General features: G+C 36.0%; 1 protein-coding gene across 2 annotated transcripts in view; it reads right to left on the bottom strand.

Moving 5' to 3' along the window:
* GABRB2 (gamma-aminobutyric acid type A receptor subunit beta2) overlaps positions 1-14,878 on the bottom strand; it is a 121,871-nt gene extending 106,993 nt beyond the window's left edge. For both annotated transcript variants that reach the window (XM_070934274.1, XM_070934275.1), the window contains exons 1-3: positions 14,802-14,878; positions 14,561-14,652; positions 13,579-13,646 (exon numbers count right to left, since the gene is read on the bottom strand). In XM_070934274.1, the coding sequence (XP_070790375.1) occupies positions 13,579-13,646; positions 14,561-14,652; positions 14,802-14,878 (237 nt within the window). The remainder of the gene's footprint in view (positions 1-13,578; positions 13,647-14,560; positions 14,653-14,801) is intronic.
* Between the last annotated feature and the right edge of the window lie 736 nt (positions 14,879-15,614).

Here is a 15,614-nt window from a genome sequence, read left to right as displayed (position 1 = left end):
ACAGGATGAAAGCCATTGGCCACAATAGGAATTGCCCAACACTCTTTCAGAACACAAGTTCCTTCATTGCACCACAGTTCAAACTTCAAAGTCACAAAAACCTATAAAGATCCATCCATCCAACTTCCGGTTTCCTTGTCTTCGGCGACGGCGGTGCCTTTTGAAGCTCCGCCAGCCCCGCCGCCTGTAGAGCCGCTTCGCGACCCAGAAGCGGCTCGAAAACTTCAAAATCCTCAGGATTGTTGAAGCAGAGATCGCAGGGCACAGGTCGAGCCCCTGTAACCCCCCAGGGAATTGTTTCTGGGGAGAGAACAGGCGCGGCTCCCTCCCAACCTGCTGAGACTCCGGGCGACGTGGGACGATTCTGCTTTTGCAGAACAAGCCGGCTGCAGGAAACTCAAAGCGAAAAGAACCAGCCTTAATAAACAGCGAAATTACCTGAACCCTGAAACTTGGAAACGCAAGTATCAGCGCTTTGTTGACTTTTTAATCTGAGAAAAATGCGAATGAGTGAAAGTGCTTTGAAAAAACATGGCGCTCAGCCTTAGAGTTAACGAGCCAGCGAGTGTGGATTGGTGAAGTTATCTTGCTTTGTTACAAAGTTTCCAAGTTGCTACAAAGTTGCCTTGTTTGTAATAAGAGAAACAAGCGAAAAATTTCTCCTTTTTCAATACTTGACTTTGCTTTACTTCAGCTTTTATCTGATCAAATCTGGGGGACTTTTTTAGAAGTCTTTGTGCAGGAGGGAAAGGAAAAGGAACTTCCCTCTTTAGAAAAACTAGATTACGTGGCAGGATGGCTTCAAAGAAGCAGGAAGGGAAGGCAACAGGGGGGGGATCCCCCACACACAAACATGAAACGCAGCTTCCCCCTGCTCAACAGCTACAGACTCAGAAAAAAGAATTTGATGTGGGAGATTTAAAAGAATTTATTTCTAAAACTTTGGATGATAAATTTCAAAAATCTCAACAGGAGATAGATGATAAACTTCAAAAATCACATCAGGAATTTATGCAGGAAATTAATGAAGTTAAAGATATGGTGAAACAGAACCAAAACAAGGTGACCAAAAAAATATCAGAAGTGGCATCTGGCCTGGCAGAATTTATTGGGAAAGTTGATTTTAAAGTTGAAGAACTTAAATCAGAAGTTAATGTTAAGATGAAAGACAATGATTATAAAATTGCTGATGTTGACAATAAAATGCAAAGAGTTGAAAACGAGATTGTCATGATACAATTCAGGGCAATGGAGTTTGCTATACGGTAACAGCAGCAAGATTGTTGATAGGTAAATACTGGAAGAATGAAGTTTTGCCCACTATTGAGGAATGGACTTTGAAGATGGCTAGTTTTGCAGAGATGGCGAAGATTTCAGCATATTTAAAAGATTGTTCACAAGAGACTTATGAATGGGAATGGAAAAGGTGGATAGAATATGTTCAGAACAAATATCAAACTAGAAAGTATCAAATAGCTTTTATTTGAAAATAATGTATTAGAAATATTTTAATGTAATGAGGTAAAGAGAAAAATTATACAGGGGAGGGAGGGGTTCAAGTCTACATATAAGTGTTATATTAAGGGTTCTTTATGAGTATGAGTATATTATAGGGAAGTCTGGGGGGAGGGGAGGGTTAGGGAGAGTTAGGGAGGTTGGGAAGTTTGGGGGGGGAGGTGGGGGGGAAAAAGGGGTGAAAATGTAATTGTAAAACTTTTGCAATAAAAAAGATCCATCCATCTATTCATTCAATCAATCATTTAGTCAGCTGCTCCAGAACCCTGGTGGTTCTGCTTCATCAATAAAGCTTTCTTTCCAATCAGCCTCCATGTTGTTCTCAGTGTCTTTCTCCAGCTTGGAACTGAACCAGATGGATTTTCCTTTCAACATGGTCACAGAGGGTTTGTGAAGGCTTACAGAAATGTTACGATTTAAACCTTGAGCTAAGTCTTGGTGGTCCGTGGCCATGCTTTGTGGCCACAAAAGATATTTAAAGGGGATCCATGGTAAACAAAAGGTTGAGAACCACTGATCTAGCTGCTCTTTTACCTTTTTTTTTTTGAAGACTCAACTATAACTATGAAAACATGGAGCCCTATCCTCTCTTTAAAAAGAGGAAGTAAAACGTACAGAAGGTTTATATCAGCGAGAAGGTTCATACTGCTAATAATACAAGGCTGGCCATTAAAAAAATAAGACCCATTAATAGCAGGAAACAGGCTAGAAAAACCACTGGATTACTAGACGGCAAAAGAGAGGCGATATGACTAATGCAAAACTAAATGGATTCGCCTATTTTTACTGCAAAAGATGTAGCACAAATTCCTGTGCTTGAAGTGACATTTCCAGAAAATCTGAGCAATGAAGACAAACGATGGCAAAAGAAGGCAAATTCTTCTTATTGTAATGACAGGAAAGTTTCACTGAAGATTAAAGAGCATAAATTATAAACAGTTATCCCAGTACAGAAATCTAATCATTGGAATCCCTCAATGATCTGTGTGATACATGGCATTTTTTAATTCGTTGCTAATTTAATGCAGCACGATGCAATAGCCAGATTTACTGATAACATCAAGTTGTCAAGTGCTTACAAGTAATTACAAGGAACTGCAAAATAATTCAAACAGTTCAAATGAACATTAAAATATGACCCAATGGGGAAAAAAAGAAGAGTGTGAGACAATGCATATTAGATTTCATGTTTTTTGCACTGATAGGTCTAAACTGGAAATGACAGTTCAAAAAAAGAGAAACAGAGGTTATATTGAACAGTTTAGTGAAATCAATGACTCAGTATGGAACTGCTCTGGAAAAAAAATATGATCAAGATTCCAGGTGCTACTATATTTTGAAAAGAATAATGGAAAGGGGAATCCAAGCAATAAAAATTTTGAGCAATGTCTCCAGCTGGAAGGTTTTGGATTCTTTAAAGTAACCATGTAGGAAATATGATGGAAGCATATAAAACTATATTATGGACAGGAAAAGAGACCCCAAAGTGAAAGTTGCAAAATTCAGAATGCAAGGAGGGAAACATTTTACCCAGTTTGATGGCACGTTGACTGTCATAATATGAGCTGGTGTCCAGTCAACTAGATGGTTTTGAAAGGAAACCAAATAAAGGTATGAATGATCAGAGTACCAATAGCTAATAGCCATGATGGATATTCTGTCTAGTACAAGAGATAACTTATCTCTGTGTATCAGTTCCATTTATCATGACCTATCAGGGCTTTTCCTATCATAAGTATGTTTTCCTTTTGCATCTTCTTTCTTCCACTCTTGAGTACAGTATTGGATAGATAGTCCTTGACTTACAACCTTTCATTTAATGACCATTCAAAGTTACAACAGCACTGAAAAAATGTGTCTTATAACCAGTCCTTGGATCATGACCATTGTAGTTTCCTCCACAAATTCAAGGCCTTGGCAACTGGCATGTATTTATCATGATTGCGGCATTCCTGATCCTGGGACCTGTGATGGTCACAACCTTTCCAGGGAGCTTCCACAAGCAAAGTCAATGGGAAAAGCTGGATTCATTTAATGACCATTGACCATGGTGATTTGCTTAATGACTGCAACAAACAGGTTGTAAAATTGGATGCAACTGACTTAATGACCACATTGCTTGGTAACAGAAGATCTAGGCCCAGTTGTGGTTGTAAGCTGTGGACTACCTATAATGGTATGCAGGTATCCAGTACAAAGACAGGAAGATTTTAAGCCTTAGGCAGAATTTGTTCCTTTACCTAAAGGAAGAGAAGAAGGGAATGCTGTTGTTGTTGATGTTGTTTTTAAGAACGTTCCTCTTCTTTCCTTTGCCTCTGCTGAGAGAAAGAAAGTGTGCAGAGAACTAATAAAGAGGATGTTGGGGAAGTTAAGGCACAATTAAGCAGGAGGAAATCACCTCCAACTTAGATTTATCCTAAATTAAATTCTCAGAGCCAGTTCTGATCTGACAGGGACAAAAATAAAAAGTTTCTGGAGTGAGGAGGCACAATTAAAACATAGATTCATATTTAATGCTATCACAAACAATAAAATTTAACCAGCACCTATAGTCCCCATGATTTTATTGTAAACATTCCTGGTAAGATCCTGAAAACAAAGGTCATTAAGAAATCAAGACTTCCTCCCAGAGATGTTTACATATGAGTATGCATGTTTGGTCAGATCTTCAATAACTTGTGGGAGCAAGTTAAAACTGGTTTTTCAGAGAGGTCCTTGACATATAGAATGTTTATATTCAATTTTTGTTTCCTGATTATATTCAATTTTTGTTTCCTGATCTTTCTCAAGATGTTTTTGAAGACAATTTTGAGAAAAGTTTGCATTTTCAATTATTGTCATATTGTACTGTGCATCCAGATGAAGCCTATAGGATGGGGATTACATTTTTAAAATAGCAGAAATAAAATGAAATAACACATAGTTTTTCAAAGCAAGTTAGAATAGATTCACCAAATGCCACAGTTTTCTGACTTTATTGGACTCAGTGGAAAATTAGTCTATTTCTTTAAAATTAAGTATATACATTTTCTAAAGCATATCGTATTCTAATTCCTAAAGTGGAAAAGGTCTGGTAAACAAAGAGAAGTTCGAACATAAGCAATGTCCTATCGAACTAGATCTCTAGTTCATCTAATCCAGCAGTCTCTTCTGTCAGTGGTAAAAAAATTAGACAAGAAAGCCCACTAATCTCCCAGCAAGTGGTCTTCAAAGGCAGTTATGCTGTCATCAAGGCTATATAGCAGTGGTTCTCAACCTGTGGGTCGGGAACCCTTTGAGGGTCGAATGACCCTTTCACAGGGGTCGCCTAAGACCATCGGAAAACAAATATTTTCAATGGTTTTAGGAATAATTTTATTGTTGGGGGTCACCACAACATGAGGAACTGTATTAAAGGGTCGCAGCATTAGGAAGGTTGAGAGCCACTGCTATATAGCATTAACCCTCATGATTTTCATAAATTGGCCTAACACTTTTTAAAAGCCAGCCTACTACAATTCCTGCTAAAGAAAAAAAAACATCATTTTCATTCATCATCAAGTGTTATCCAGGCCTTCTTACACATATTCTGAGTCTTGAAAGGTTTCTTAAGTTACTTACTTTTTAAGTTACCTACTTCACAAAAAAGTATTTTAAGAATGTGGAATCTCTAATTCTTCCTCCTAGTTCCCCATTTGCTTTCTATATTTTTTTCCTTTAACTTGCTTCCTTAGTTCCATTAGTTTCAATGTTAAACTATAGATTTAAGTAATTGTATTTTAGTTTAATAAATTAAAATATGATTTACTGTTTTGTCCACATAAGCAACTACTGTCACTTCTGTTTCTTTCTGTGTAAGCCCTTTAAAAGAAACAAAAACAGAAATCATGACTACTACCAACACTACTTGTATTGCAAGGTTAGAGAGCCAGTTTGATGTAGCAGTGATGCATCAGGTTAGAAATTCAGAATGTGAGTTCTAGTCCCACCTAAGGCAGAAAGCCAGTTGGGTGACCTTGCCCAGTCACTTTCTCTCAGCCCTAGCAAAGAGACAATAGCAAACTTCTAAAAAATCATGTCAAAGAAACTGCAGGAATTTGTCCAGACAATCTCGGAAAATCAGACATGATTGAATAGGATAAAAATAACTTGTAAGGTTAACAGAATCTTGCAAGTCTGAAAGCAGTTCTCCCCTTCCTTGCTTTTACTTTCTAGAGAATTACAGAGGTCCCTTCTGAGACACTTTCTCAATCCTTTGTTGGACTGGGGTATCTCTTGTCTAACCATTTCCCTGACTGTGGCTCCTCTTTCGCTCTCCCAAGGTTATTCTCACAGTCCATTATAGCTACAGTAAGAATTTTCAAATTCAACACAGCTCTTCATTTCACCTAGACTGGAAAAATTTGCAACCAGAAAAAAAATGTTATCTAGTTATCTACCTAAAATCATGGATGCATTAACTGAAATGGTTTATATGGCCACCTGCTTCACACACGTGACTAGGCAGCAGTCAACATCTGAGAAAGACGAATGAAACTACATGTGTTGGAAAAGTCATTTATATTTGAGCATATGAAATCAAGATCCAGCTGTGAGAACAAAAAGAAGAGAATTGAAATGCTATATGAAAATGAATGATATTGTGATGTTCTATGTATTTCAGACCATTTTTTTCCCAGTGGTTCTTATTTCTTTAAATTGGTCCACCACTACCTATGTAAAAAAACAAAAAAAACAAAACAAAAACAAAATACAGTCCTTTAAAACTGCTTAAATCCTACTGAATATTAGCATGAAAGCCTCTTTGTGTATTGTGTATCAACTGATTGACCAAAGCCTAATTGTCATTTTTTTTTTCTGGCTGACATTTCCCTACTCATCAATTATAGTGAGCATTCCAATCTCCCCTGGCATCACAGAATTTGAAGAGGAACTGGGACAGAAGAATTTGCAGGGTATAGCCAATGGGTTTCACAGAACCAGGATTAAGCCACCTGCAAGAATATTTTATAATCTATTCTGGCATTATTCAATGTTGGGGGTTCCTTCACTGAATAGTTCTAATTTATGTTTCATAACAAACCTGCCCACAAATAATGGTGGATAATCATGTTATCAAAGTAACAATGGAAAAACATAGCTTCCACTTTCCAAGTAATAATACACTTCCAGAAAGACAACCAAGTTAAGTTAATAGGAAATAAGTTGCTGCCTACGGATTCGTTTTAAAATAAGCCCATTAGTCTCCATATTGACACAGGAGAATTCGTAATCCTATTAACTACTCAGCTATTTTATAATATATGATAGTGTATAAAATGATACAGTTCTAACCAAATACCACGCCATCTTAGCATAAAACATTCTGAGTCAATTACTTTTCGGAAACAACATTGAAACAAATACGCAGTGAGTCCCATTCTATCGATAGTAATATTTTTCTTTCCACATTTAGACTTTCCCTCTCTCTTTTCCTAAAAAACAGGTTGCCTGATGAATCTATGGTGTAAATCTGTCTTACATAACACCTTTGAGATCAACAGATTTATCACAATATCAGCTTTGGTAGACCACATTCACTGAACCTGATTTTTGAAGTGTTATCCTAAATGATATTCAAAAATAGCTTTGTCAATATTTATAGCTTATAAAATCATGACGATTGTTTTCAATCAGGTTTTTTTTGACTCCTGGTGACTGTCTGGACTAGTCTCTGGTTTCTTGTTACGATTTCAAAAGCAGTGTGCCATTGCTTTGTTCTGAGGACTGACAAAAGAGATTGGTCCAAGGTCACTCAGCTGGCTTTGTACCTAAGGCACGACTAGAACTCACAGTGCCTTAACCAGTACATGAAATTGACTCTGGGAGTTAATTATTAGTCTGTATATTTCAATTCTAACGTCATTGTTTATGTTCTATTCACACAGAGATTTCTGTTGCAAGATTGCCTTGCCTTCATGCACTATGTATCATAAAATATATGCAATTTTTCTATGGAGCTATTAGGATCCTTTGTTGATTTCTTTGAAGATAAATATCTCCAAATATAGATATTAGTAACTTTGTTACAGATAACATTTAGCCCTGTTAATGATGATGGGATTTGTGACTGTTATTAATGACAATTGATAACTGTGAATCCTCATAGTAATTCTCCTTCCATGATGAGCCTTGGCCTGTGCCCACAATAGATATGTTTTACTTTGTTTCTTTCAAAATATACTCTATAAGGATGGAGAAATCTGAAATCATCTGAAAGCTATATTATGCTAAGTGGGATACAAGTAAAATTGACCTTGAATACCACTATTGCTATTTAATGATTAGAGAAAACTTAAATTTCAAGGTTTTTTCCTCTTCCAGTTGTTTGAAAACAAGAAGGCAGGTTTTTCTTTGATGGAAAAAAGCTGGCGGGAGGGGGGTTAAAAATAGAAGAAAAAGTATGAGACATGAAAGGGGCTTTTTATTGTCTGTCTGCTGATGCTATGAACTAGTAGAACAATAGTGATTATTTTTTCCAGAAGCTATTATTTTATTCTTTTCATTTGATGTATTTCATGTTTTATTTTACAGCTCATAGCTGATGAAAGCAACACCTAGAAGGCTTTGTATGACCAAATCTCAAGGACTCATACAAAAGAGACCAGGTGAGAAAGTCAACTCATTCTCAATATAGTTAGCTCTAAATCTGTATCTCACAAAAAAAAAGGAGCTAGGTAAGATGAGCTAATTTGCACCACATATTTAATTATTATAAAAAAGATGAATTTCTATGAACTGAATTGGAATAAAAATACATTTATTAAGGTACCAGATGGATGTATTTGTATATATCTGGCAAAATACTATCTCAATGGCTTTTTATGAATAAATTGGTAACAGTAGAAACTGGATTTAAAGTTAAAACTTCATTTTAAAAACCAGGTCAAAGGTAATAAAATGTAACAATTGAATTTAATAATTAACAGAATATATTCTTTATAGTTTGGTCATCATGTGGTGCCTAGATACCATAAAATGGTACACTGGTATAATTTTAAATCGTTTTTTAATTGGGTTACTGATTTTAATTTGGTATTGTATTGTGATTTGTATTGAAGTTGTCATTTTGTAAGCCGCCTTGAGTCCCTAGGGAGAAAGGCGGCATATAAATCGCAATAAATAAATAAATAAATAAATAAATAAATAAATAAATAAATAAATTAAATAAATAAAATAAAGAAATATTCAGTGGAATTAAACCTTAAAATTGTATAATAATTAGAAAAAAAGACCAACTAGTCTTTCACGAAACCAAGGCTATTTTGGCATATTATTGTCATTTGATTTGGAAGCTGAAAATAGTTGCAACAATCTGTTGGATCACCAATTCCTCATTTTAAGTATATGAGAGCTATTCTAGACAAAACAAACCATATTTTTGTGTGCCACCTCCACATAATTAATAGAGAAGGAATCGTTTTGCACATAATGCAACTTAACCCAATGCTTTCCTTAAACCTGAAGATTCCTTGAGTTTTCTTGAAACTCGAAAATGGATTTGCATACATAATAGAAAAGGACATGTAGTCTCTAAAAAAAAAATCTGCATTTAGAAAGAAGAGAGAAAAGAATGAATTCTTGAATGGCGAAAGGCAATATTTGTAATCTGTTGTTTCTTCTTTTTCTAAATCCCAACATTTTAATGATACAGTAATAATATTTTAAAATAGCATACCAATAAATGAAAATATAGCACAGCAAAGGGTCAGGAATGGCTCCAAGTAGGGAGAATAGCTACTTCTATATTCTGTATCTGATATATATCTATATTTGATCACTTCAGCCTCACTTGTATTCAGATAAGTTCATTTGGCCACAGTTCTACGTAATTCTCTCCCCCCCACCTCCTTTTCCTAAACTAGTCAAGAAAACCTTCTTTCCTAGTTTAACTTCTCTGATTATATGAACTTGCTAAGAAATTTCTGAGATAAGAAATATTTTCAGGAAGGCCCTATCAGACATTGTAAACGATGAGCTTTGTTCTGGTTTCATGGTCACACTATTTTATTCAAAAGGAGGCCTGTAAAAAATGTCTCCAATATCTCTTGCAAAATGTACAACCTCCATCTAAAATACACATATTAAATTAGGTCCCCTATAGGGAGAAGGGAAGAACAGATTTGATTATTGTCCCAGGTTTTTTTTTAAAGAACATACATTTTTTTTATATAGAAAAAGTTTATTCCAGGGAAAAATTACTCTTGAAAAGAAAAAATTTGGATTGTTAGCACCAACAGCATAAAAAAATAAAATAAAAAACCTTAAATTAATGTAGTTAATTTACACTTGTTGATATTGAACATTACCGATGTTAAAATATTGCAACTGCTAATGCTATTACAATTGCTTTTGACAATTGTATGTAGGAGAAATGACCATTTGTTATACTAAATTACTTATGTGCTACTTCAAATGTATCTTCAACAAATTCTGTATATAATCACTGAATGCCCTTAACAGTATAACTTGAGATAGAAAGTATATTTATGTTTCTGCATGAACACACATGCTCAAATATATATGAGAAGCATCTTCCTAACTTTTCTGACCAAGACTATGTAAACAGTAAATTAATGCCAACATTAAATCATAATAAACAATCTTTATAGCTGTGGTTGGCAATTGACTGTGGACAGAAAGGTACCTCTAGGATACTACCTTGATGCTTGTCAAGGTTTTCTGTCTTTTACATCATCACTAGTACCTTCATCACATCACCTAGACATTTTTTTTTACTTTGTACAAGTATCAAGAAGCAAAATCCCAATTACTCTGCTCCTTTCCTTTCCCACTATTCCTCCAGGGTCCACATGTTTTTGAGCTTTTTTCAGAAATGGGAAAAAGTGTGGAGAGATGAAGGCCAGAGGTCTGCTGTTTTACAACTTCAAAAGAAAGGAAGAGTAGAAAGGAAAAACTGTCTTAAATAAATGGAAATGACAGTAGAAAGTTCTGGTGGAAGAGGGGGCAGCCCAGAGGGAGATGAAAGAGAGAAAGGAGGCCTGACAGAAAAGCAAATGACCATTACTCATGATGGAAATTTACAGGTGTGTGTAAATAGAAGACAAAAAGGATTTAGAAGTTACCCAGAAGGAATCAGGCATTAAGAATGTGTGAGTTTGGATCAAGAGGTTTGGATTATAATGTATTTATTATTTTATATACTAACAGGGTAGGCATGTAGTGATTTTTTAAATACATTTCAAGGGAAAATGATTTGGGAATAGTCTTCATATTAGAAGAAAATTTCATTGGAGAACTTGAATTTAGTACTTGGAGAGCTGATGAAATTAACTTTTTACCCACACTTATCCTTTATCTAGGGTAGAATACTGTGGGATCAAATGATACCTAGTTTGTGCTAGTTTGTCTTTCTTAGAAATTTTACTGCATCCTTTTTTAAGGAAAAAAGATTTAATAGAAATATGTGGTTGCTCATTTGTGACTATTTTTTTTTTAAAAAAATCCTGAAATGTGCCCATAACCCCCAAGGTTGAAGGCTACTGTGTTATGTAACAGGTTTGGTGGAAGAGATTAATCATGATTGTAAACTTATAAACAATGCTTTTTCCCTAAGAAACTGGGATCAGGTAAAGATGTCGATCACTTGATATTGGTGTTGTCAGAAACAACCATAGATTTATAGTAACTCCTCAACTTTTTATTCAAAACAAAATAAGAATGAACTCATTTACTGGTGAGTAAGTATATTGGACTTCTAAGTAAATATGCCTAGAGGTAAATTCCAAAATTTAATTTATTTTATCATATAGGTTAAGGATCACTGATATCAGCAAACAAGCAGGCAATCTATATTTCCTTATAAACATTCTATTATAGTACTGCCAAGGTTTAGGAATAATCTATCATCACTTCCATGGAAATATACTGCAAGTGAAATTTGAATCAAATAAATCACCAACTTTTATTCTTGCTCCTGAAAAAAAAAGTTTGATGCAAGGACACCACCATTCTTATGCAAAGTAAGCCTCTATATGACCTCTTAGATTCGCATAAATTAACTGTAGCCTACACCCAGTAGATTCTCACTGAATTTTGCCCTTAATCATGGTGAGAGATTAAGGGTAATTAATGTAAAACTATGATTTTCTCCTCAATCCTTTCCTCACACAAGCACAAGTTTTTTAGATTGAATTTATATCACACTTTAGAATTCATTAGCATTCGTGTTTAAGCTTACCTAGAAGCTGAAAGTAGCTTTGAAACTGAATTAACGCCAACTTCAATTTAACTATGATACATGTAACCATGATCTTTAACTATGATTAACTCAGTGGGGAAAAGTTCAGCATGACAAAAGAGTTGTTTGTGAAGAAAGGATTTAATAATCTATAGATTGTCCAAATCTGAAATTAATGTAAGGAATCTTTTTTTTTTTTTTTTTTTTTTTTTGCACATAGACATATTTAAATTCCGAATGACTTTAGGAAAGAATTGAATTTAGTAAAGGTGAAATAATTTGGAACATCAAAGAACTTGTATGAATAAATTTTAACATTAGCACAAGTATTTAGCAATCCATTTGATAATGTATCTTTTATACAATCTGTATTACAAATATGTATTAATAAGTGGCTGTATATTTTTTTGTAAAAAATTGTTCTTCCACTCTTGAGAATACAACACAGCAGGTACTGAAAGTGTTCATTAATGTCAATATACTCAATAAATATTACAAACATAAACACATTGAAAAATACAAATTGAGCATTTTGTGTTAATTCTAATTTAGCTTTCACAAAAGTTCGTGTTATTTTAATTTGCTTTAGATTAGATTTTGCCTTCTTGACAGTATGTAGGCTTGCATGTTTCACAATGTCTTAGTCATTGCCAAATTTAAGAACTTATTTTTTGAAAAATCTGACTATCGAAAAGCTTTTTAAAAGGATGAATGCTGTCTTCCTTATATCAGCAAGAATATTAACTTCTCAATAATTTTGGTTTCAGAAAACTGACATCCTGCTGGTAACCAAAATTATGTTCAAATGACTTGTGTAAAAACAAAGCCCTCTGTCCCTGATGTAATATGTTACAAAAATCACTCTTATATTTTTACAGTCTTTACAAATTATTTTTCCCACCATAAAAACTGGAATTTTCAATAAAAGTCAAAGTATGTCTCCGCAAGAAAACTGAATTTTATTCCAAAATGCACAAACACCCATTCTTCCACTTCTAATAGAAGTCCCGTATACTTCAAAACTAGCAGGGCACATATAAAATATTGAAACAGTCAAGACTAATCTCATTTTCCAGTCATCAACATTCTAAAATAATCACATACGTGATCCCAAACAGTGAACAAAAATGTTACAGAAATACAAGATGCAGTGCAAAGTCATGTCAGCAGGGGGCAATCCAGCATGAGCAAAAAGAGGCCAGAATTGTTCCCTTAGGACTCTCTTAACTGTATGTCTGAAACTGTATCTGCTAAATAGCACAACTGTCAATAAATCTGACCAGCTTTTTACACTCTATAAATCATAACAGTTAAACAATACCAATGTATTCAAATGGCAATCATTCATTTGGGAAAAAAAGAGAATTTATTTCAGATGCCCTTGTGAAGTCTCACAAATCCATTTCCTCTGTGTTTGTGTGTGCATACGTGTGTATATGTGTGTATAGCAATTCAATATCATTTCAAATGAAAAACGCAGCCAAAGATATTGTTATTCCTTAAAATCCACTGGTCACAATTTTCATATTCAGGTAGTCCTAAATCAATGTACGGGGGGGAGAGAGAGGGAGGGAGAGAGAGAGAGAGAGAGAGAGAGAGGAAGAGAAAGAAAGAGAGAGGGGAAAAAAAAACACACAAACACAAAAAAAACCCAGGCACCAGATATATTGGGGAGGTTGTAGAAAAGGGATGGCCTAAAACATTGCTGCCAATGTAAATAAAAGGAGGGGGGAAAAGCCCAGAACTTTCATTGGTTCCCCTTCCCTGTAACAGGATGTAATATATTCCAGACCTTAATACAATGTAGGAGGTGGAGATGGGTGGGAGTGATCTGAAGTACTCACCATATTGACTTCTGACACCATGTCTATGCTGGCTATGTCTATGTTCATGCCAACCGCCACAGGAGGACCTGGAACATAAGACAGTCTGCACTGTGATCTTTAACCATTTAACTCATTTCAGGGAAGATTAGCTCAGACTCCAGAAGGGGTGGGGCACAAGGACTTCTCAGTCTTAGTTACCCCCTTCCAGGGTCTCGCTCTCTCTCCCAGTAGCAGGAAGCCTTTATGTAACTAACACACATGCTTATACTTTCCTCCCTGTAGGGTTGCTACATTACTAACAGGGTGCAGGGTCTTTTTAGTTGGTCAGACAGAGGGAAACCTCCGACCAACTAGAGGAAATTAGGAGGACTTTAAAGCAAGTAGGGCTTTGATTCCCACTTTCCGCGTGGACTCATCCTAGTGAACGGAGTCTAGCAAAGTACAAAGTCAACCCATCCCAAATTCCAAACTATACTGTTCACTGAATGTTCTCTTGTTGTGTATTCCAAAGGACTCTAATTTAAATTTAGGTTTAAAACATCGCAGACACATGCACATGGAAATATTTCACTAAAAGCAAAGCCCCTGGGTGGTTTGAATGACATGGACATTCCATTTGCAGGATATTTGCACTTTAAAATACTCATAAAATACCACAGGGATAGATACGGTAGCTTGATGAATGAGCACTGGATAAACTTAGGACATTAGCATCTCAATAAACCTAATTAAAGTTTAAATTACAGACAGCAATGTACACCGCCTGCCAACACATATTCCTACAATGAGGCCAATCCCACACATACACATACAAAATAGTCATTGTATGTTAGAGAAAATTGGAGAACAGTGACTTAACTTGGAGAAATCTTCAGAAATGACAATTCCAGTGCATTAGAGAGAGGCAGCTCCCTGACAATGTTTGAAACAGGCATTCACAACCCAGAGCATGGCAGCTTAGGCATGCAGCAAGATTCTTCCACAAAAGCAATCAAATTACCTCCAAAATCTGGCCTCAGTCGAATGTCGTAGCCTTTCAGCAATCTATCCACAGTCTCTTTTACTAGGGACATATTGCTAGGATCATTAGCACTAAAGAGAGACAAAGAAAAAAACATCAGTACAGAGACATTTTCTGTCTTCTCTCTCTCTCTCTCTCCCCCTCAAAATGCATTTTGCACCTTCAGTTTATCGGACTGAGGGGGGGGGGTTAAATTAGAAGAGAACCTTTAATCACTTACCTCTGTGCACAAACCACTGTTATTATAAAGGGCAACGACCAAATCCCAAAGCAACCTTTTTTCCGGACTCTCAGCATCCCTTTAGCTTTTGATAGGATTTTAGGGTTTCAGTAGAAGAGAAGAAGCGATCCAACTTATTCTAGCCAGTGCAGTAATTCTAATGTGGAACGCATGCGCACGGTGTACCACAACATCAAAAGGAGCAGTGGTTGATGCTGGAGATGGAGCAAATTTCCTTGGCAAAAGAGAAAGAGGGAAGGAAGGAAGGAAGAAAGGAAGAAAGGAAGGACGGGGAAACAAAGGAATTTAAAAAAATGAAAGGGGAAGAAAAAAATGCATCATTTAAAAGAGAGTAAGGCACAAGAGGCTTAGCAGCATTTTGTTCTCCTTCTGAGTTTTACAATATATGGGCTGCACTGTAGCAACCCGAGAAGTTTCAAGAGTTGCAGTACTTTTGCAAGCTAATTTAAAAGCGAGAAACGTGCAACATCAGATTAGGAATGAAGACAGAAAGAGGTTAAAAGGGAATCCAAGGCGTACACGTGTGGTGGTGGTGGTGGTGGTGATGGGGGGGGGGAGCTAGACTTTTTGTTCCTTGAGAATAGCAAATGGTGTGTGAAACCAGGGAGGGAGGGGGTCCGAGTTTGCAGTCGGTGGCTAGAAAGGACTCAGCCTATAGCATTTGGGGGAGGGGGCAATGCCAGATGATGACGAGTTGCTTGGAAGGGGCTAGATGGCTGTCTGCTCTTCCGGGAGGGGGGGTTAAGAAAAAAAGAAAGGCGGTTTGGGGGGCACAGAAATGAAAGACTGGGG

The sequence above is a fragment of the Pituophis catenifer genome, unplaced genomic scaffold, assembly GCF_029215685.1.
Source record: "Pituophis catenifer annectens isolate HBS135680 unplaced genomic scaffold, rPitCat1.0.hap2 SCAF_2, whole genome shotgun sequence".
In the NCBI taxonomy this organism is placed as follows: domain Eukaryota; kingdom Metazoa; phylum Chordata; class Lepidosauria; order Squamata; family Colubridae; genus Pituophis; species Pituophis catenifer.
This window is presented reverse-complemented; position numbering and strand designations above follow the sequence as displayed.